This window comes from Aulonocara stuartgranti (genome assembly GCF_965226115.1).
Source record: "Aulonocara stuartgranti genome assembly, chromosome: 8".
Lineage (NCBI taxonomy): Eukaryota > Metazoa > Chordata > Actinopteri > Cichliformes > Cichlidae > Aulonocara > Aulonocara stuartgranti.
Window position 1 is genome coordinate 10,565,812 of NC_138959.1, and position 24,375 is coordinate 10,590,186.

General features: G+C 41.4%; 1 protein-coding gene across 2 annotated transcripts in view; it reads right to left on the reverse strand.

Moving 5' to 3' along the window:
• dock1 (dedicator of cytokinesis 1) overlaps nt 1–24,375 on the reverse strand; it is a 198,034-nt gene that overhangs the window by 114,810 nt on the left and 58,849 nt on the right. For both annotated transcript variants that reach the window (XM_082543129.1, XM_082543130.1), the window contains exons 19-26: nt 19,990–20,087; nt 18,233–18,322; nt 17,360–17,460; nt 17,139–17,267; nt 15,185–15,293; nt 10,452–10,522; nt 8,901–9,007; nt 2,241–2,368 (exon numbers count right to left, since the gene is read on the reverse strand). In XM_082543129.1, the coding sequence (XP_082399255.1) occupies nt 2,241–2,368; nt 8,901–9,007; nt 10,452–10,522; nt 15,185–15,293; nt 17,139–17,267; nt 17,360–17,460; nt 18,233–18,322; nt 19,990–20,087 (833 nt within the window). The remainder of the gene's footprint in view (nt 1–2,240; nt 2,369–8,900; nt 9,008–10,451; nt 10,523–15,184; nt 15,294–17,138; nt 17,268–17,359; nt 17,461–18,232; nt 18,323–19,989; nt 20,088–24,375) is intronic.

The window sequence follows — 24,375 nt, forward strand, 5'->3', positions numbered from 1 at the left end:
AAGTAGCTATGCAGCAGGACTGGACTGAAAATGACTGATAAAACAACCAATGTAAAAAGTTCTTTTTTTCTTCTACACGAACATCTGGGTTCTTGGAAGTGAGAGGAAATGAGAGATGGCACAAGACTTTTGCACAGTACTTCAAAAAACAAGGAGTAGACCATGACTGAGATAGGAAATTTAAGAGCACTAATGATATTTGGTCAGTTTGGAAAAAACTGAGATTTCGGCTAAGTATTCTTCTTCCAGACTTCCAGAAACACAAAGAGATTGCCCTAACATGTGTTACGTGCAGTTATTACATGAATCCTTACTAAGATGTTATGACAATGCAGTTTTAAAATCTTGTTTTACTGTCACACCAAGTCATGGATTATTCCCCGACTTTGATCAGATCGCCTGGTTGTTGTTATTGCTGTCTGTACCTGGCGTGGGGGAGTTTTTCGAAGGAGGCTTATCTTTCCAACACCAGCCAAAACTTTCAATAATTTAGATTATCCAGTCTGCAGCTGAACAACTCACAAATACTGTATGCACACAGTGTTTGTGAGAATAAACTGGTTCAGCCTGGGTCTAGACCAGTGTCAACCAAGCAAATGCAGAGCATGAATGGACTGGGAAGTTTTGTTTAAACATCAAGCTATGTAAAAGAGGCCTATGCAGTTAGATACTTCTTGCTGACAAGGCATAAATTGTTTGATGAAATTTAAGTAGACAGACATATCTACAGAGGTTTTCGCTCTCTGTATTTTTGCGAGCATCTAAGTCTCTGAAAGCCTTGGTTGTGCTGATCAGCAGGACAGATACGACAGAGAGCAAGACAGTGAGAGGATTCAGCAATTTGTGAAACAGCAAGAGAGGGGTGTAAAAACCAGAGCAAGTGGGAGAGGTGGATAATCCCTAGCAGAGTGGAGTGTGAGAGGCTGAACGGTCGTGATCAATGACGAGAGTCTGAGAGGGCCTGAGGGAGGACATCAGGAGTCTGGACATGGAAGAGGATCAAACGCACTCGTAAAACAGTGTGTGTTTGTGAGCGTGTCTGCTATCATTTGAGCTTTTGAGGTAAGGGGCCGATACCCGTGTGTGTGAGACGCGGACTCAAGTTTAAAACTTTTAGAAAGAGTTTTGTGCTTAAAAAATGAGCCGATAGAAAGTGCGAAACTGTTTGATCGGCTTAGAAATAAAAATAAGTTGCATTTCTTACTTTTCTGAAATTAAATAATTAAATAAAAGTAATGATTTTAAGGATTTGTACTGTTCATTATAGTAATGACCTGGCTGTAAAGGAGCAAAAAAATGTAAAGTAGCACTGAACAAAGAATAACTCACAGCTGTATGCATGTGGCAACTAGTCAAATTCCAGTTTACATCCATTTCTCCCTCTAGTCCCGAGTTACAGCATTTAATAACAGCCAGAAAGTGTTTTAGTCGATGTGTTATGATGGCCACAGGCAGTCATCTTTGACCAACAAATTCTAATCAGTTCATTCTTGAGACTAATTAAAACACAGTGATTCTGAGATATGGAGAACGGTGTGGACGTTTTTAGCCAGTCTCCATAAAAATGGACAACCTGAAAAATCTAATGCCAGCAGTCACAGCTGTCACTGGCACCGAGGCAGAGAACACTTAACTTTTACTGGTTACAAAACTGGCTCTGTGACCAACACTGATACTGCTCATCATCACATGGACCACATCGCTTTATGGTTCTAAACTAGAGGTCAACTAATATCAAGGACATTTATGTTTGACAAATGATTAATTTAAAACAAATAAACTTTCAGCATTTTTTAATTAAAAAAAATGCAAAAAACTAAAAAAAAAAAAATACTGATAATATGAAAAAGACTGTATACAATAACTGGCTAGGCTGATAATGAATAGTCCCTCTATTCCAAAGCACCACGGAGATAACTAGAACTCATTACAATGCTATTGGATAAAATTCAGTGTTGAATGGCCTCTAGCAACCCATAGAAATGAATTACTGAGCACAGCCACCTCTACATGTTAGTAAATTAATACTGTCGTAAAACGTGCTCCTTCCAGAGCATGCAGGGCAATAAAACGAACTGAGAACAGCATACTAATAAACAGTTATTAAGTACAATAACCACAGTCAAAAGAGGTTGTTTTGTTTTGTTTTTAATGGAGGTATTCCTAGATTGCCTTATTACGCTACTGTTTATTCAAGAGGGAAATAAAAATATGTAAAGCTCCAGAGTTGAATTACTCACCACATCTTTTCTGTAAAGCACCTCCAGGATGTCACTAAGCAGCTGGCAGCAAGCCTTCAAGTCCTCCCGCTTCTCCAGGTGGAACTTCAGCTGGTCCGTCATCAGTGGCAGCAGGATCTCGCGGCAATCTGCAGGGACGCCGATAAATACACACATCCGTGATGACACTCAACACATGGAGCAGATGATAGATCGCACGAAGCGGTACAGCATATGTTATTGACACACTCGATGCAGAAACATGTAGCTTATTAATGACTCTCCCACATCTCCGAGGAGTAAATTAAAACAACATACATTTATTAATTAAACAACTGTGGGGGGAAAACTCCCAAAATCCCAAAGAATAGCTATGCTCCTATTTGACCTGTTGCACTTTTAATCCCTTTTATTGTTCTAAAAAAGAAAGCTGTACTTGTCGCAGGGTCACCCTGGTTTTTTTGTAGTTCAAATACATTTTTAGTTACATGGAAACAGGAAGTACTTGACAGCAACACAATCAAAACAAAAGCCAGTTGCAGCCATAATCATTTTGCAAGACTAGTCAGCCATGAAACGTCTTATGTTATTAACGTCTTATTAAACCACCCCTTAGATTACAATAGTAAACCTAAAAATATGGATAAACTGGCTAAACTGGTCCATAAAAATTTAAACCAGAAAGATGTGCAGTCGTGAAAAAGTACTCCAATACTGCTTCCACAGGAATTAAGAAGGTAAGTAACAGTCATACAGTACTAATCAAATGCACTTGATTAGCTGTGTAACCACAGTTTGCTGGTCAGAAGCATTCAGGTGTGTGTTAGCACAATGTCTTGCAATCAGTCGGCCAAAAACTCTGCTGCCTTCCAAAGTCAAATGTGAGGCAATCTGTCTGACAGGTAAAACTTGGCCAAAATTGGTTCATGTAACAGAACAATAATGCAAAGCACAACAGAATGTCTGACTGGGCCATTGCAGCACAGTGATTCTTTTCTTTTTCCAAAGTGCTGACTTCAACCCCTGTGAAATGCTGTGGTGGGCCTGCAAAACTCAATGAACTCAAGCAACATTGCAAAGAACAATGGTCAAAAGTCCTAAACAATAATGTGAAAAAATTACACAGAAAACAGCTTCAATTCTGCGGCAACTCTTGTGAACTGTGGACGGAAGGTTGACAGACACATCTCAATGGCATAAGCCCATCTGACCGATGGCTGGGTGAGCTAATGAAAGAGGCATTGAATGATGGTGTCAGTGTAAATCTTTGGAGTTTTGAAAAGATAACATATGAGGACTTTCACTTAACAGGCAAAGTTTTATGTGAGTAGAAAGTTATTTTCTGCTTGTTTGCACTAATTTAATAGTAACACAGCAATTAAGAGGAGCTGAAAACCATAACTTTCCCTTTTAACTTTTTTTTCTTAACTAATTTTGTTGTCAATTTGGACACAGAGTACAGAAGTGATGAGCTGACATCCATTGTACTGCTGGAAGGTAAACCCGAGGCAGTCTGCTGCAGATTTATCACATTTTTAATTGAACCTCATTGGTTTCATTGCGAGTTTGTGTATGGATGTGTGGGGATCACATTTAAAGTCAAGGGACAAACACTGGAGTTATCCTGGTAGTAATTAAAAGAATCAGGGCCAATTAATCAATTCGTAAAGTAAATATTTAACAGACTTATGAAGTAGAAAGCAATCCTACTGTAGCTGTCTGTCTGCTACAACATATAGCAAGTAGAAATGTAAACTGGTAATCCCTATGAGACAGTACTGAAAAAAGACATATTTTCTACAATGAGTACACTAAGTGAAATTGTCCCCAGTGCGGTTGTAGAATCAGGCAACAATTGTGTTCTTCAAATAAAAATCTTTATGACTTCAAGATGGAGAGATGCTGCTGCTCTAAATGGCCACCAAGCAATGGATTTTATTTCAGAATCAATACAATCTCTTTGCTTCACAGATAACTTTAATAAGACATTAAGCTGGAAGAAAATAAACTTGTTACTTTGCTGCACATCAAAACACACATAAAAGTTTCCATCAATGCTGCACGTAACCTAATGAATAGCATGAACTACTGTGACCTCTTTATGAATAATACCCACAGAAAGTGAACAATCTTTAGCATTTTCTGACCTCCTTTACTAAATGTAGTGCGTGTCTAATTGGGTAGTATGTGATGATTTCATGAAGCCAAACAACAAAATTTCTGTCAATACAGCACGACAAAGCCACCTTTGACAGAAGCGAGCGTGTCTTCACAAGCGGTTTGTTTTTGGTAATACTGAAATTAGCTGTAAGCCACAGACCCACACAGAAAGCATAATGATGCTGTTTTTTTAATTAACGGGTAATGAATGCACTATGCATAACTAGCAGTGTAACAAATAAATCCTCCTGGAGAATCAAAAATGTCATTTTTAATTTTACAGGGTCTGATTAGTGCATCAATTACAACCTTATTCCCTGCTAGCAATCTAAGAGATCTCATGTAGCTGCTGGACTGAATGGCTGATGGACTTTGAATGGCTTTTAATGATTCTAATGTAAAAAATAATTAAGCTGGAGCTCCTCTTTGATAATAGTATTTAAACTAAATAGTGCTCCAAATACAGGAAAAGAAGTGATGCACTGATGCAATTCATTTAGATGCAGTTTAGTAGTATAATACTTTCCAAAAGTCTTGAGTCACCCTTCATCTCTTTATAATTTTCCTGGAAAATAGGAATTAGGTGAAGCAATTTATTGAAATGAACTCTCTTGCAATTTCCTTAAGTAGTCTTCAGGAGTTGTTTTCCAACTTGTTCTTTGGAGTTTGGCTCACTTTTGTTCTGTACTCTGCAAAGATTTATTCAGGTATGCATTTACTACTTTGGCAATATGTTTGGGATAATTAACACACTGAAAAATAAAGGCACTGCCAATGAGACGGTGTCCAGATGTTACTGTGTTATAGATCAAAATCTGATGGTTCTTTTCTGCATTTATAATTTTGTGAATTGAAGCTCCCCATGCCCAAACCATGACAGAGCCTCCACCGTGCTTTCCATATGACTATAGGCTATTGTTCTGTCTCTCTTCTGCACTCCTCTGTACACACTAACGACAATTTGAACCAGAAATGTGACACGCATCACTCCATCGGACCTGTTAACAATGATTTCTTCTTAAAAATGGCTGCTCGACATCCACCCTACCACTGAGACCATTTCTGATGAGGCCTCAGTGAGCAGCACATTAGATTAGGTTCTGTTTTTAATGCTTGAATGACAGTAGCCTAACAACAACAACCAAACACATTCCTCTAAGGAGGGAAATCTACATGGAATACACTGAAAAAAAACAAAACTATTTCCAAAGAAAAACTTCTAAAAAAAAAAATGCAAGAAAATCTGGCTCCTTGGAAACAAAACATAAAGAAATGAGGGAAGTTTCGAGACTTTTGCACAGTCCTGCATCTCATTTATAACATGCCAAGACATATCACATATCAAGACATATCCATTGTTTGGCACAAAAGATTGTGATTAAAGGTTGAGCTGGCAGCTCTTATGGTATTCTGCTCTATTCACATAAAGCTTTTAGTTTTATAAACCTCAAAGAAAATGTATGGTGAAACTGACAATGGTGCCTAGAGGGAAAGGATTTTGGTGCTTCAGCCACCTGATACGATTTTAAATATATCTATTGTCTAGATTTTTGTGTGTATCTGCTTAAAAACTTTAAGTGCTTTAAGTGGACTGAGTGGATTATATCAAGCTAGGCCATGAGTGTTTTCCTCAAACTTCCAGCACAAACAGATTTTAGACGCTACAGTAATTTCCCCCTTTAACACAGAGCAAGAGAGCAGCTGACATATTTGTTCTCTTACAATGAGCCAATTTCAAAGCGATTTATGCACCCATCTCACACGCTCCTTTTACATCGTCAGCACTGAAGGTGAAACAACATTTTGCCTCCAAAACTTACAAAAAAAAAAAAAAGAATAAACGAATGAAAAACTTTCTAAATTAATGCAGTTTTCATTCGAAGCAAAGATTTGTATACCCATACCAATTCCATTTCACACAGAGAATTTCAGACATATATATAAAACCCTTGGAGAAAGAGATGTCCTCTTTATTCTCTAAAGTTGTCATTTTGAACTGAATTAAGCCCACTGGGGGCTAAAATAAACTAATTTAAGACACGCTTTTCAGCAAAAATAGTTAATATGTTAATGCCTGTGCAGCCTGCAGGAAATAAAGTATTTTCATGCGTGAACGCATTCAGATTGCACTGATAGAAAAGGTTAAGAAAGGTAAGATGCATCTCACTGAGCCTTGATTTACTCCAAGCATTCCAGTACGTTTCATTTTGGGTTTAGTTGGCAAGAGAACCTTTTATGGACCACCTGGGAATAGGCACTTATTACAGCTTACTACACCACCTTAAAAACTGTCTGGCTAATTCGACTGCTTGTCGCATACTGATGGAAAGGACACATTTTCCTGGCAACTAAGCCCTCTCTGTGAGTGCTTTTGCACAGCTTGAAACCAGCTAGCATCTCAGAGCCTACTACAGATGTTCAAAGCACCAGTGCAGGAACTGCTGTCAGAATCGAGCAGCACACATGCTTTTAAAGCAGCGGGATGATCCTTATCTACATTATAGCAACAACTCTTCCCGCTGATCAGCAGTCCATTCGCAAACATCAGGGGGGCTTGGCTGTCCATGATTATACCAACAGATCAATAGTAATGACCAGAGGACCATGCACTGAGCACTGGCCTTCAATAGTTACTTACCGACACAGAGACAATTTTATGTTTGTAAAGTATATAAGGAGCAGATCATTAAGCTGAAAGCAGTGACATTTACACTGCATTATGCTCAATATCAGACATTAATGACTAGGAAAAAACACAACAACTTCCTGCTACATCCCACACAAAGTGTCCCCCTCATCATCTTTTCCTGTACGGCCATGCTGAATTGAACAGCGGCAGACAAGCGCACATAGACTTCTGCACTATAAGTGTGTAAAAGCAGCAACCTACAGAGATGGAAAAGGTAAAGAAACACATAGTTGCAGATACTCAAATTGCTGCTTGACGCCGTCTCCAAAAATGAGTCAGTCTTTATAGGCTGCAATGTCAAAATACCCAACTTTACAACAGATATAAGCATCTTTATACCCTGGAACAGCCAAGGTCTTGTGGGTTTTTTGTTGTTTTTATAACTCATCTCTTAAATGTTATTAAGCCGCCAGCTGTCCCCTGAGCTTCAGTCACCAAAACGCCACTAAACCTCCTGTGGTGCCTTTTATTTTAGCATTTGAATGCTTTTATCTGAGTAGTAGCTCAGCAGCTCATTGTTTTGATCAGTGAAATGCTGTATTTCATTTGTATTTTTCTTAGTATTAATTAGCAATTAATTATCTACACAATCTACAGATGTAGCTTACTATCAAAACTTGCTACCCCCTCCTGAAAATATGATCACTTCTGGCTTCAAAATACCAACAAGATAGTAGTAGGAAAGCATTGTGTACTAACATGCACGATCTGATATCCTCGTGTTGGTGTTGTTCCCAGATCATCATACTAAATGTTGCTCCAGGATCAACATTGCAAGTGACCAATCAGAATGTTGTGACGTCATACTTTTGCGACTTCGGGAAAAACCGGCGTAAAACAAAAAACTGTACTTAAGCTGCGAGAAACCGCCTCTGTCCGCCGATCAACGGACCCTAACCCTAACCGTAACCCTTTAATAAACAGTAAGCAGAATTGATATTGTCCTTGCAACACTGGAATTTCATAAATGCACGAATGGCTTGGCGCGCAAAAGAATAACGTCACAACAATGTGATTGGTCACTTGCAATGTTGAACCTGGAACAACATTTTCATGATGGTCTGGGAACAACACCAACACGAGGATATCAGATCATCCGTACTAACATAGTGGCTAAATTAATCTAATGATTGGTGGCTAACTATTTTTCACTTCCTGTGGTCGCTCTCTGCCAACTAAATTCAATTACTACTGCTTTATTGAGACAGGGATTTTATCTTTAGTTGAAATCACAGGTCAGTACGTGAGAATGTTTGTCTCTAAATCAAGACCAAGCCAAAAATAACCCCAGAACGCACGGTGCCTCTAGCAAAACTCTTGGCTCTGGAGCATCTCTATGGTTGAGCCTCGTCTCTGGGATGCCACAGGCTAGCCTGTCTGGAGATAAGCATGTTTCTAATTAGCCACCTCTACACTGTGCCCTTCACATGTGACATTACTACAAAATGACCAAAATAAACAATAGTATGGTGCTCAAGGGTATCATTAAAGTTTTGGTGTAAATACATGACTGTGTCGTAGGGAAAGGACAAAGACAGGAAACAAGACTGAAAACTGATTAAACAATAAAACAGAAATAAGGCCATGACACTCTATGAAGATGGGAACCCTGAACATCAGTTCCAGTCACATCTAGGTGACTCAAGCTTAACTTGTTGCAGAAAACAAGAACAATTTCTACTCTACTCCACTCTACCAGAGACCCTTTACTGTGAGCCCACACAAGGCTGCCTTGGGGAGGCAGGTGGTGTGTGTGATTGCCTATATTACCGAACCATGAGTGAATTTACTGAGGAACTATGGGTACAGTTTTTGTATGTGCGCGCTCTCACCGTGATGATTGAAGAGATCGCTGTGTACGATGTCAATCAGGCAGTCCAGCTTCTGTTTTACCAGGCGACCCACAGGGACTTTAAGGATGAACTCTGTAAACAGCTTGCTATGGAGACACAAAGAGGACAATATAAATTAAAAAACAAAACAAAAAACAGTCCAACTGATTAAGCTCGTCTATTTGTTTTCTCTAGCTTGACTTGTAGCTGTTAAACGGCATGTAATGTTGCATTAACTAGGTTTTTATTTCTTTTTCTGGGGCATTGAACACAGTAAACAAGATTTAGATAACTGAGTTTCTTGGGTGAGTTTGGATACAGGAACTTTCTTATTTGGGTACGGCACTTCTGTTTTGCTGAAACATTTTCTACTTTGTTTAAAGGTTTCATTATATCATGCGGTATTGCATATAACTATTTTTCTTAAACATACTGAACAAAAGCAAGTCCTAGAAATGCTTTGAAGCTTTCAGCGCCACAGAATAGCTTCATCAGTGGATTTTAGTGAAATGGATGACGACGTTACTTAAAAAGCTAATCACAGTATGCCCGCATATGTTCTGCGACGCGTCTAATAAGTCTAAAGACGTGGGTGCATGTAGACCTTTGAGTTTGTTCCTATGACTCACATTGCCATTATTCTGAATGTCTTCTGATATTTAAGACGCTTGAATGCAAATGAACTCTACTGAACTAAAAATTTATAAAGTCATTAGTATAACCTAACTGCATTGCAAAAACAAAAAAAAAAAACCCACACAAATGAAAAAAGAAAATGAAAAGATACATAAATCATAAAAAGGTTTTCCTTACAAATAACACATTTATTAATCAAAATCCACATTTGAGCACAGATACAAAACATGCATAATGTTTTTCCCCCATAAATGAAGAAGCTTAATGCTCATTATGCTGGCAAGCTATGCCTCAAGGAGGGGAGGCAAGGTTTTGGAAGTCGATGAAATAAAATGTTCTGTTTGGTCAAACATGAACATGAATTAATTATTTAATCCATGAGCATGTTTGTATTTTATATAAAACAGTATTAAGCTACAGCTGGCGACATGCGCAGTAGACAACGTAAACTTAAATAGACATTTGAGTGGAGAGTTTCCAAGGCAACCTGAACTTCTTTAAGCAGCAACCATCAGAGCACAGCTAGTGAATGTTGAGTTTTTGAATAAAAGCAACTTAAGGTGGAGAGGCAGATAAAATAAATAAACTGTGCTTTTGAAAAAGCACAATATTCCAATAGCCTGTCTTAACATAATCTGCACATGAAATTTTAACAAAGCAATCGAACTGAAGCAAATGACTCTTTTTGTTTCTTTGCAAAAGGCAACGGATTTAAGCATTTTTCTGCTCTGCTCTAGTACTCTGTATGATCCTTTATTACAGAACTCCCACATAGAAATCTTGAAGTTCACAGAGAACTGTGTGATCTGTTTAATGGCATGTTCACTTGTATTAATGTTTAAGTCTCTTAGATAGCTGTTGGTGTCACTTTAATGACATTAAAGCTTAGGAATATGTAACAAAACATGAAATTACCTTAGTTCCTTGGGATCAAAGACCAGCTTGACATCATTGACGATAGTGGGAATGTATTTCAGTGCAGCACCCTTTACGAGAGGAACAAAAAGAAAAAATATGACAAAATCATTTCACATCTTAATGCATATAGCATGCCCTCAGTGAGCCACTAGAGGAGTCAATAAACAAGAGTTTTAATGTGTCATTATTTAATATTTGCAACAACCTACCAATACCAATTGAAATCGCTTTCTCTCTCATGAATGCGCACACACATGTGCACATTTTCTGCCATATACATTACAGAGATTGGAGGTTAGAAATTAATTAGACAATTGACTGATAAACAGTTTCATGGACGAGCGAGGATGGATGTTTCTGATTTATCTAAGGGATTTAGAGTTGACTTAGTAACACAACCTTCAATATACGACTAGAAGAAATGGAGAAGAAAATGGAAGAGGTTAAAAATCCTAAATAAACCTGACAGAGAAGTTGCAGGAACTTTAGGAATAGCCAAATCAAAACTCTGGTACAGTGTTAAAAAGAGGACTAGGTGATGGCCATGGGTTCTAGACCTCAGGCAGTCATATTGAAATACATTGGATTTGAGCTTCTGAAAATGGAGAAGTATAAAAATGGCTATGATCAATCAATTTTCAATTTTGACTGTTGACCTTAAATCCAGTGTGGTGGCATAACATTTTAAAATGGCATCATTGCCCAAAAACATATGGACTTAGCCATAACCATGTTTTACTTTATGGTAAATTAACAAAAATAGGATCTAAATTTGTCCATCAATAGTGTCAGTAAGTCATCAAGCACATGCATGCAAAGGCTAGTAACATAACTGCTATGCTTAGCCAAAACAACAACTTCTTCTCTAACTGACTGCTGCTAAACTTCAGCCAGGGTGGGTTGTGTCTTTATACTGCATTGGTGCATTTCAGCCATTGTCTCTCATTGCAATGGGGTTACAGGTGTAGCACATTGGATATTACAATCCATTGGGTTTTTTCTAAACTGTTCATGGTTTATTCCTGAAAACATGTGGAGGAATAATTAGCAATATTAAAATGAGGTTGGCAAGAGAGCAAATACTGACTTTAGTAAATGATTTCTAAATATTGGATTTGTTAAGGACACATTTTTGAACAGCAGAGACTAACTGCAAAGTAGGATTCAGAATGATTTTTTTCAGGGATATAATCATGACTTCCAAACAAACTCCTGCTGTCATCTTAATACGATCTCATCTTATTAAGTATTCTATATTTCACATTCACCTCTCTCTGCAGGGAGAAAGAATTAGGCAGATTTCAGTGGTGTTTGACTTTGATTCAGTTGGCAATTCAGCCTCTATTCTAATAAAAAGTCATCTGCATCTGTTAATGCTTTGTGCATGTGCATGTGTGTGAGAGTAAGAAACAGAAAGAGAGAGAATGTGTGTGTATTTATTAGATTTTCAGCTGCATGTGTGCTGGTCTGTCCAGATGTTCATCAGTACTCCAATTTTTTTTTCCAGAGAGGCATAATGGGACTACTAATTAGCTTCCACCTGTCACAGTGCTTTCACAGGGGTGGATTTGGGAAGAAACCAGGGTTCCTCGGTTTCATGGCCGTTCCTCAAGATCAGTTTTTAATTTACTGACAGTAAAGCTAATATCTCACCCAATTACACAGCAACTGACTCCTAATTGACTCCTGAGCTCCTCATATGGTTGAGTGTGCACATGGATATACTGTAGGTGTGCCAAGGTGCATGTACCCTGTGATTATGTTATCTCTAAAAGCATAGCCGTGGGTGCGCACAAGTGTGCACGAGTCTGTGTGCGGGTCTTTTAGAGTATCTACATAAATAAACAAACATCCTTATGTATCTGTTTCTAATCTGGGGTGGCCGAGTTTGAGGTCAGAAGCAAGTAAATATGGGGGGAAAAAGAGTGTTTAAAGGTAGAAGGAGAAAGAGAGTGAAATAAATACCTTAAGGAGCAGCTAAAGAGCAGAAGGCCAGAGAAGACCCAAGCATCAGGACAGTCAAGGTCAGAGTGAAATATAGGAAAAGGAAAAACACAAACACACACAAAAAGGTATAGACAAACAACAGAAATTAACAAACACACTTAAAAGTACAGATGCAAGAAAAGCCAAGTTGTATATCTCAATAACTTCATTGTGTAATACACCCTAAACCTTCTTCCACGAGTTAAGAGTTCTTCTATAGTTCGTGCAATATATACATTTATCCTTTTTATTATCTTTTCATAATTGATTCCAATAATTACTTTCAAGACAAGTCAGATAATGTTCTGAAGATGGAAACTTAAGCCAAACATTGCTGCATGTTTCGAATTCCTAGGAATTTGGAATAAATACAATCTCGGTTATGATTATGAGTCTAAAATCAGGAAATATCTGACCAACCAAAAGGAAAAAACACAACGTTTTTATTGACATGTTGCTGAGAACCCCCCACCAAAAAAAACAAACAAAACAAACAAACAAAAAAGCAGCAGTCTATAAATGAACTGCTGTATGAGGCCACAGCTAGCATGCAGTTAGTCATCGTAGCTTAGACAGGAAACAGGTGGATAACAGATAGTGTGACTAAAGATAGTACCTCTAAAATGCATTAACAATATCCTGTTTATTTAATCTTTTCAGAAGGTTACAACTGTGAACTTGTGACTCTCCAGTGGATTATGTCATGAATTATATCTTAGTGGGAACCAAAAATAGTCAAGCAAATAACCCATTTAAAACCTCGACTGTTTCTGCTTTGAAACGTGCCTGTATTATGCCCGTGTACAGTCTTGTGATTTTATTTAGGAAATCTGAAATGTAGAATGGCTTTAAAGCTTTAATTATTAAAAATAAATACAGTTTTAGTTATGTGTTTCTTTTTGATCTCTGACCTCTTTTCGATCTCTGACCTCTTTTCAAACTCGGTCTGACATCCTCTGTTTCAATCCTGAAAAGCCAGCTCAGCTAAAACCTGAATTATTGGTGTGATAAAACAAGTAAATGGACGGCTACAGAGTGCTTTTCACACACACATTCATACAAGCATTTTTGTCTATTTGAAAGCGCTTTATTTTTCTGAATCTGCATCAATTTCAAAATCCTAGGTGACTTCCTTCTCGACGTATCGCATTCACAAGAGTTTTGGAAAACTTTAACCTTGACCTTGAAAGTCCAGGCCACTGAGATTTGAACCTGTTGGAGATTTTGAAGCTCCTACGTTGCTTCGTTCTCGAGTTATTGCATTCACAAACTTGGGTGTCCACGTCACCTGCTCACGACAATACCCCATCAGGCTGAGGGGTACACTGCAATCACAAGCTGATATATCCACATGTGGCTCAGTAACATGAATGGCCCACAAGCGCTGGTATTGGCTCCCAACAACATTTGGGAATGCTCTTAAAGGTGATGGTGGATCTGGGCATCCCTGAGCTCCTGGATAGCCTGTGGCACTGGCAATGTCCATGGCATTAACGCCTTTGTCATCAAGGGGCTGCCTGTGCATTCTGATCACACGATTCTGAACTACATAAGGTCTGACAGTGTGGCAGCAACACACCTGCTGATTTTGGTGTTCTCTGACAAATGGCAGTTGAGCTGCATTGGTGCTGGACCCACTAAAAGATGCAGATGAGTCTAGCAGTCTGTTCAGAAACATGCACATGACCAGACTGCAGGATGTCAATTTGTAGGGCCCTGGCAGTGAACCTTCTGCTCCTGCTTCCAAAAAAAGAGCAGATACCGGTCCTGCTGCTGGATTAAGGCCCTTCTACAGCTCTGCCCAGCTCTCCTCTTGTAACAGCCTGTTTCCTTGTATCACCTCTACTGTCTTGTGACTGTCCTGGGAGAGACAGCAAACCTTTTTGCAACAGCACGCATGGATGTGCCATTCTGGAGGAGGTGGGCTACATTTGCAACCTGTGTGGGCTGCAGGTACTATCTCATACTATCAACAATGACAAAGAAAAAGCAAAACTAGAGAAAACCAGTCAGGAAGGACAAAGAGATAGCAATGGTCTATGGTGAGACCGTGTAGCTATTTGGACCAAAACAACTGAAATGAATTCACAATGGTTTATTCTTTCTATCTGGACAGACTGACATCCCTGAAGTGCGTGTTTTCATTCACCTTTGTTTGACAGCACAGTGATGATTGGATATGGAAAGCAGAGAAAGTGAGTCAGGGAAGACGAGCTGCAAAGGTTAGACTTGAACCCAGGCTGCTGCATCAGCTTTGCAGGCACCAGTGAGCTAAACTGGCACCACTGATATCTCTAAAGTTTAATTGACTTTGAATTATACTATGCTGAATCAATACTTCCTTAATTCCTCTGTATCGTCCCATTTTCTCACAGCATATCAAGAAGTCATTAATTACTATAACTACTACTTTAAGTGGCTAGATTATCTTTCTCAGATTCTCAGCTCTAACAAGTTCACATAAAAAGAAAAATCTGCACAGAGACACCTGAAAAAGACATGGAAAACAAACACAGTGCACAGAACACAGTAAGCAGCAATGATCTGAAGGAATGTTAGCATTAATATCTAATAAACTGCTGTCATAGTTTAAATCTAACAAGGCACATTAATCTCCAATTACAGAATCTGTCATCCCAAGATAATCACATCAGATTTATTTACTATTCACAGTGCAGCAGATGATTCTTGGCAGTGAGGTTGAGCAACAGTATGCAGTTGGACTTGAGTGGTAATCAGCCTACCTTCACCATGCCAGTGTTCTCTGAATTACTGTTCATCATATCATTAAAGGATGTGAAAAGGTTCCTCAAGGACTCCATGAAGTCAGCCTCTCCTTTGTTCTCATAGAGCCTGGGAGGAGATGAAGTAGAGAATTACACTGGCAGATGATCACAAGGCTGTTGTGCGTTTCATCCCTGTGTAAACAGCCCCACCTGCACTGGAAATGACAAGGGTTTGATGCTTCCCTGTTAAATCATTAAAAGCAGCCAGCAGAAAGGCCCTGTTTTATCAATGCAAATATTCCTGGATCAGAACCAGAGACATCACTCTTGCTGCCAGCCAGATTAGCATTTAAAACAACATGACAAGACCCCGAAGCACCTGCCTGCTGTCATGCGGAAACAAAAATCTGAAAAATTTATGATCTATGCTAATGACTTTCCCAGAACACTATACAAGGAACAGAAAGCAAATGTCAAGCAAATATTAGGGTTCAGTGGCTTTACTTTCTCATATTTTCTCCAACTCGAATTACTAATGTTCCTTCCGCTAGCTTGGTTATGTGGAACAAATGCTGCCCACAGACTGTAGCAACCAAACGCCAATGATCACACTACAGCGACAGAAAACGCTTTCCCCCCATTTTTCCAAGTGTATGGGAACACACAGAAAGAAAGGACACATAATCCCTCAAAGATGAAAATCCTTAGTGCTCACAGAGACCGTAAATCTTAACAAAACTGGTCATTAAGTGGAAATGAGCCGAGCAGCAGCAGCGGCTTCAAATAATTTAGCGTTGCAACCGCTCAGTTTTAGAGAAATAAAATCAAAACTCGCAAGAGAAACTAAAACTGTGCAAGATGAAATGGAGGTAAAGTGTTTAAATTCCCACTCCATCAGATATTACTGGCCTTCTGCACAGACGTGGGTTTTGTGTGGCTACAATATCTCAAGGGAATGGATGTATTACATGGTACAGGATAGCCACTGTTGAGGGCTTACAGAAATCGTGGGATTAGAGGCATCCGTCTCAGAGCTCCCGCAACAACAATTACTTAAAGCCGCTGCTCACCTGCAACACTAAGGAGCTCAGTGAGCCCTGGAAAGCTATAACAGTCGAATTGAATGAGGTGGGGGCAAATCTACAATTAAGGTGTTCTTCTGCACTTTCATAAAAGTTCTTCACTGACCCACAGTGAAAGGCTAAACATTTGCTGATGTAACCTTGGCACCTTCTTGTTAGGCTCCATCAAACCTAACTTTAAAGTTCATAAGAATTTAAAATGATGGCTTGCAACCAACCAAAGAAACCACTCCAACAAGAGCTAACACAAAGTGGGACCACCATAAAGCTTGAGTTTTCTTTTTCTCTCTCTCAGATATCTACGAAAGAAGCCACTTGGCACAAACTGGAACATAGAAAAGAATGGCAGTGCTGTGTTCTGTGAGGTAAAGGACAGAGTGTCCTCTAGACATTGGACAGAAAACCAATCAAACTCTGCACACTTAATTAGTCCAGGATCATACATCAGGCCTTCAGCCACCAACAGCTTTATTTCACGACTCTCGAATATTATCATTCATTTAACGTCCCCACAGCCTATTATAAATACATCCATAGAAATGACCTCATCCAAAGACCATTGGCTTTTACTTGTTTCAACTTTATTACACCGGAGCTGAGGTGTGCTGCAGAGAACTCGGTGTTACAAAACGCATTGCTCTTTTATAAAAGACGACTGAAGCCAAGAAATTATTTAAAGGAACAGCAGCAATTAACGAGAAAAAACTATAAATTTAGAAAGACCATCTTAAAAAGTTCAAAAGCTTTCTTGTACTTTGATAAGACAGCTTATCAGACTCATACTTGAGCACAGTTACACTGAAAATACTCTTCACAGTAGCTTTATAACAAAACTGCATGCATTATGATGCAATGTTACACTTTGCAAAAAAAAAAAATACCACACGTACTGGTTAAAGAGGACTCTGGATCGGACGATGAACTTGAAGATGTATTCCAGAGCTTTCATGGCCTTCAGCAGCTGTTCTGTCAGCTTATCTGCATTGTCCACGTAGTTTTTCAGAACTTTTGTCAGCTTCCTGCAAATAGAAACACAGAGTGTGGATAATGTGTTAATCATAAAGTGGAACACGCATGTTTATAAATGTTTCTGTAAAGAAATTAAACTCACGTGTATGCCAGTGTAGCACTGAAATGCTTTCGAATGTAGGTCTCCAGAACTGGATTAAAGTGCTGGAACTTTCTGTCGGCTATAAGCCCAATAATGAACACCTATCAAACAATAAAGACATAGTTATTAAAAAGTAAATTAAACGCACCAGGAAAGCCTAACTTAATAATTCAGAGCCCCCCAAAACTACCCGTCTTGCTCAATATATCAAAACAGATTGGGAAATTAAGCAAGGTTGCATTTGGGCAGAAAACCATTTTCTTTCAATTCTCTGCTCTGCAGATAATCTAGGAACTCAACAAAAAACAATTACTACCAGCTTTCTGTGAATGACAAAAACTGCTCTTTTGAACTGCATGCTAGACAAGTTTCAGGCTAATACTTTGAATCCCATTATCTGCAGCCCATGAGAGGACAAGGTTAATAATCATAACCTGTTTTTCCCCCAATGTAAAGTCTTTTTTATACTATATATTGCAATAAGCATGTGAGCATGTTCAATAAAAATGCTTCACAGGCACTAAGAATTCATGCAATTCAATGCAGCAGCTATCGAACATCAGTGGCAATGTGTGGAGTTCAATGTTAACATACAGCAATGGAATAAAAAAATTTTAGAACTAAAACAATATAGCCAAAAAAGCAACCAAAAATTGCTTTGTTCACTTTTAAGGGCAGAAAACAGGTAGCTGCATACAAATTAGGGTACCAAACAGAGCAGGGATGCCTGTCAAAAACCATTTTAACACATGAAGTATTTCCCAAGTTATTATATTTGCTTCTGAGCTCCAAACATGTCCAAATGTTTATTGGCGCTGACAGGGAACTCTATTATAAATTATGCGCTGCCGTTACAGCGGGATTCTTCCTTACCAAGGCATCAAACACCAGAGTATCAAAAGTGTCACTGTCAGAGTTTTCCATCATGATGTTGAAGAGAGCATCCAGAGTGTCTTGCAGAAACTAGAATGACAGATGCACGGCATGTTATGGCAGGCCAACAATGAGGCGTGTCATTCAAAAAATAAAAAATAAAACATGCATATGCTAAGTCCTAATCTCACAGCAAGTCCACACGGTTCTGTCAAATAAACCGAGTCAAGCTGATCATGATTTCTTTCCTCTGGCATGCACATTCAGCTTGTGTCATTAAAGTGATAACTAACATTAGGACAAACTAAATCATCCGACGTTTAAAGGAATGACAACAGCTAAACCGATTGTGAGTCTTTGGGAGATTTTTAACTTTTGTGTAGGGAAAACTGTGCAATAGCATTTTTAGGTTTTTATATAGACATTATCCTATAATGATTCAAAGCAAACTGATAAATAAAAATAGAGAAATACACAACAAAAATATGTTTAGCACCCCGGCCCTAAATACGCCTCTATCATTTGAATGGCGCAACCAAAGTGGCAAGTGAACTCCTGCTGTGACGGTTCCATGCTACCCATTACGCACCCTTTACAGCTGTTAACATACACCAAAATAGTTCTATGAAGAGAGTGATCATTTCCCTGTCAGCAGCACCTCCAGGAACACTAACTACATACATCCTTCCTCTCTGGGGAAACATGCTCCATTTACTCAGCCAATTCTGCAGCAATGTAAAAACAGATGTAAAAGTGTCGGGAACAGAGCCATCACTCTCTACTGCGCTTGGTCTGTCATCTCAGAATGGATGAGATTCATCATCTTCTCAACGAGAAACCAACACATTGTACGGTATGCGGCGTTTAAAGTGAAATTCGGTCTCACAAAGGCTGGACCGCATGACAAGGACAACGGCGCAGTGACCTTTTCGCTCAAACGGTGTCACATTAGGGAGATGGGAAATAAAAAACAGAACAGGAAACATTTTTTAAAAATGTGTTATGAACATATTTGTGCTTTATGTTAACTACAATGGGGGAAAATGAAATGATGAATAAATAATGTATACTCTTTTGATAAATAGTCTTTTAAATGCCAAGATGAAAATGCTATCTAATTGCCCACCGACAGCCTTGAAGCGCTTTGAAGCAATTGAGTGCTAATGCGGTGGTAATAATAATCACACTCCTGTGGTTTAATGAACTAGTCCAGCTGTGGTAGACATCTATCTGGCCTGATCAAAACTGTCTAGGTGAAGGACTTCTTTAGATAGGCTCCAAGCTGCCAGGCACCCAACCTGCCCCTGCAAAACTTTCTCTAAATAATGATTATTCATCTGCCCCATGCTGAGCACTTAAAGGCCCTGCCTAAATCTCTGACAGCAGGTCATCTCCTCCCTGTCTGTAGACAGTGTGGGGTACTATGCACTCCCTCCTTGCTAAAGCCATTAAAACAAAAGCAAAAAAAGTGGCAGCCAACTCCTCATGACAGGCAGCGACATCATTTGTGAAATTGCTGCCAGGAAGCTGTAGCTTTCAGGAAGAGTATGCATCGTTTGTGACTGAATGTTTATTTGAACAGCTGTTAAGATCTGTTTTTCGTCCATTTGTGCCAATCTCTGTCAAAGCAAAGGAATTAGGTACATTTGCAAGGCGATGAACATTGCAAAAGAAAGTGAGACGCATTTATTTATGTTTACTTAAGCTTTGACTGAAAGCGGTTTAACTCAACCGAGCGGTAATTTTGGGCCTCTGACCTTCACAACCTCGCCACCCTCCACCTTCATTAGCTGACGTAGATTCTGCTGCAGAAGGCTGGTGTTGGAGCGCCACTTCAGCAGCCCAAGTAGGTCCACTGGAAAAAGACAAAAGGGAAAAAAAGCTGTCAACACAATGCATAGCTTTCACCCAGAAAATAGTAACGGCGGGTAAGGAGACTGTGCAAGAAAAAGTCCACTATTTGCATTTAATGAGATTAAGGTCTTAGCATGTTTTTCCAAGACGTCGCCATAACGTTCACATCAGTTTACAAATTTCCCAAACACAAGGTTAGCAATTTTGTCCTTACAAAAAAAGGAAAAAAATCCCTTTGAAAATGGACAGGTGCAAGAAGTGGACAGAAAACGAGTGAAAAAGTTTGGCTCCTTGGAGACTAAATATAAATAAAATTAGTGTTTGCTCAAAACTTATGCTGCGTTTGAGCCATTCTAGATTCTGCCGATCTGGGTATCTCCGCCTCTGCAGCATAAATTTTGGCTAGGATTTTTAATTCGAGTCCCAAACATAAAAAATGTGCATTAATAAAACAGTTCATATTGTCGTAACAACCTTATTATTTTGATTGTGTGGCTGTATGATCTACAGAATCCCATTAACCCTTTAAGACCTACCATAGAACTTAAGGTTATGTATATAACCCCGGTTCTCTGAGTAGCATGAGTGAGTGTCTCACTATGGGAACGCCTCCTGCGTGACCTCATCAGAAGCTCAAATACCATTATGCCAGCCCTTACAGGCTGGCTAAGTGACGCCCATGTCAGGAGGGGCCAGTGCCTCCCTATATAATAGGCTGACATAGCATCAGATGTCATTCAAAACAAGCCCACCTCTTCCTCGCTTCCATAGCAAGGAGGGCGGTCTGGTGAGACACTCACTCATGCTACTCAGAGAACCGTGGTTATATACATAACCTTAAGTTCTCTTTCATAGCATTCGTTTTGTGTCTCACTATGGGAGAAATACTGACTCCCGGATTGCCAGACATGCCTGTTAAGAAGACAACTGTCCCCAACAGCACTTCACAGGGGAGAGGCCCCCACCCGGGAAGAGCCTGCACTGAGGACTGAACGCGCTAGGTTAGGTGCTGTCACATCTAACCTGTAAAACCTAGCAAATGTATGAGGTGAGGTCCAGCATGCAGCTGCACACACCTCCTGAATAGAAACTCCCCTAAAGAGAGCCCATGAGGTCGCCAGACCTCTAGTGGAATGCGCACGTAAGCCAGCAGGGGGCTGAAGGCCCCTGCTAGTATAGGCCAAGGCAATTGCTCCTACTATCCAATGGGAGAGGCGCTGTTTAGACACAGGCTTTCCCATATGTGGTTTAGCCCAGGACACGAACAGCTGGTCACTTTGTCTGACACTCTGGGTTCGGTCCATGTAAATGCGCAGAGCACGGACTGGACACAAGGTATGCCGCTGTTGCTCCTCTGAGGAGAAAGGCGGTGGGCAAAAGGCCGGCAGTTCTATAGGGGAACATGTGCCGACAACCTTCGGGACAAAGGCAGGGTTGAGCCGCATACAGACCCTCGTATTATCCGAGGAGAACTGAATGCATGACTGATGCACTGAGAGAGCGTGTATCTCTCCCACACGTTTAGCAGAAGCTAAAGCAATTAAAAGAGCCGTCTTCAAGGACAGAAATTTCAACTCAACCTGTTCCAGGGGTTCAAATGGGCAACAGGAGAGCGCAGCCAATACTGTGGGAAGGTCCCACGATGGAGCCAATGGCCTAGACGTAGGCAATTTACGCCGTGCACCCTTCATGAAACGGCATATTAAGGGATGCTGGCCAACAGTCTTTCCCTCAAAACCAATATGGCAGGCTGAAATCGCTGCCAAATACACCTTGATGGCGGAGAAGGCTTTACCCCTATTAATCAGGGCCTGAAGAAATGACAGAATCACAGCCACAGAGCACTGAAAAGGGATGGCCTGTGATTCTAAGCACCAGCCTTCAAACACACGCCACTTATGCTCATATAGCGTCCGAGTAGACGATGCTCTAGAACCCTGAATAGTGTCGATAACACTATGAGGGAGCCCCACCGTGTTCAGGTTAAACCACTCACGGGCCAAGCCCACAGAGCCAGCCTCTCTGGGTGGGGGTGGAATATTTCCCCCCGTGCCTGAGACAGGAGGTCTCTGCGTAGTGGTAACAGCCACTACGCTGTTACCACTCAGCACAGCTGCTGAAAAGTCTCCGCCAGCCAGTGTTTCCCTGGCCAGTGCGGGGCTATCAGGATCATATAGTGACTTCTCTCCCTCACTCTGGCCAGGGTTTGAGAAATGAGGGCCACTGAGGGAAAAGCATAGAGGAGGGTTCTCGGCCACTCGTGAGCTAGAGCATCCACCCCGAGTGGAGCTCTCTGAACGTTCAGCGAGTAAAACAGGGGACACTGAGCATTCTCCCTGGATGCATAAACGTCCACGGTCGCCAGACCGAATCGCAGCCAGATCTGCTTCACCACCTCCGGGTGAAGCTTCCAGTCCCCATACAGCGGGTTGCCCCTGGAGAGAAGATCTGCTCCAAAGTTCAAGATCCCCGGCACGTGAGTTGCTCTCAGTGACAGCAGGTGAACACTGCTCCAGACTATCAGTCTGTGTGCCAGCGTGTGTAACTTGGGGGACCCCTGTATGAGAGCATTTGTGTGACAAGTCGCTCCCTGGCGGGTTGGGGCTGCCACCAGCCAATCGTCGATGTACGTGGCCACCCGAATGCCCTTTTTTCTGAGCGGGGCCACTGCTGCCTCGGTGCATTTCACAAACACCCTTGGGCTCAGTGAGAGACCAAAAGGCAGGACTACAAACTCGTATGCCATCCCCTGGAAAGCAAATCTCAGATACTTTCGGTGTGGGGGATATATGGGGATGTGGAAATAAGCATCCCTCAGGTCGATTGATGTGAACCAGTCGCCCGCTCGTACAAACCGTAGCAGCGAGGCGTGCGTCAACATCCTGAACTTGTATGTCCTCAAATGCCGGTTCAGGGCATGGAGATCCAGAATGGCTCTCATCCCCCTCCCCCTTTCTTTGGCACAAGGAAATACCTTGAATAAAATCCGCTGTGCATTTCCTCGGGAGGGACAATTCTTATAGCTCCTTTGTCTCTCAAGGTGGAAATTTCCTCCAGGAGAAAACTGGCAGACTCGCCCGGAGCACGAGAGTAAACAATTTCTTTGAATTGTGGTGGAGCGACACTGAATTGCAGCCTGTAGCCCTTTTTCAATGTCCTCAGCACCCATGCTGACTGAGTGCAGGTGGCCCAGCTCTTCATGTGAAGAGACAGAGGGCTCACTGGCCACTCCACCGAATATGGCGTTTTGGCGCCCCCTTGTGGTCGCAGCGCGAAACATACGTCATTTCGGCGTCCCGTCACCTCTGTCACAGGCGAGCGAGGTGACGGGCTCATCTGCATAATCACAGCTGTGGAAACGCGAGTCTCCACGGGCTGCGTTATGGCAGACGGTGCTCCGTTTTTCAGCATGTTTGATTTTCTCATGTGTTTTGCAAGACTCGACAGCGCCCTCGGCAAACTGCCTGGATGCGCGTGTCGGGGCTTTTTTAATACAGAATGCATGAGAGAAGTGCTCGTGAAACAACACTGCGAACTTTGGCTCTCTTTCCCTCTGGCGGGTCCGGTGACAGGAACGCCGGCCCGAGTCAAGCACTCTGTGTGGAACATGTCCCGTTGAACTTGCTCTGGAACGGAGCTGGGAGGCGGGAGGGTGGCCGTGAAGGGGGGAAACTGGGTTCGCTCCCGCCTAGAGGGGAGGCTGTCAGGCCGGCCGATTCTTCCTCCTCACGATCGCGGCAGCGGGGGGAGGAGGGGCCGCTTGAGGTCTGGCCTGGGGAGACTGCTTCCGAGTCCATGGATTCTTAGGGGCCCCGGCAGCCTGGGGGGCTGCTTGCGTCTTAGGCACTTTGGGAATCCTGAAAGCGGGGACCGGGCGAGACGCTGCCTGCGCGAATGACTGGCGCGGCGCTGCTGGGGTGGCGTGCTGGGCCCTCCTCGGCAGGCAGAGTTTCAGAGCCTCATCATCTCTCTTTTTCTCCTCACATCTCTTCTGCATGGATGTAACAGCCGCACCGAAGAGACCGTGAGGGACGACAGGGGTGTCGAGGAGTTGCTCTTTTTCCTTAGTCGTCAGGTTGGTGAGCCCGAGCCAGCGTGCTCGCTCCTGAAGAACCATGAGGCCCATGGCTCTCCCAGTAGCCTGTATGGCTACCTTGTGGAGGCGGAGGACGTGGTCAGTTATAACGCAGATTTCTTCCCACACTGTGGTATCTGTGTTAGCTGTCATGCCCTCTTCTAGCTCAGCTTGGTAAGCCATTAGCATAGAAGAGGCGTTGTGGGCTCTTACT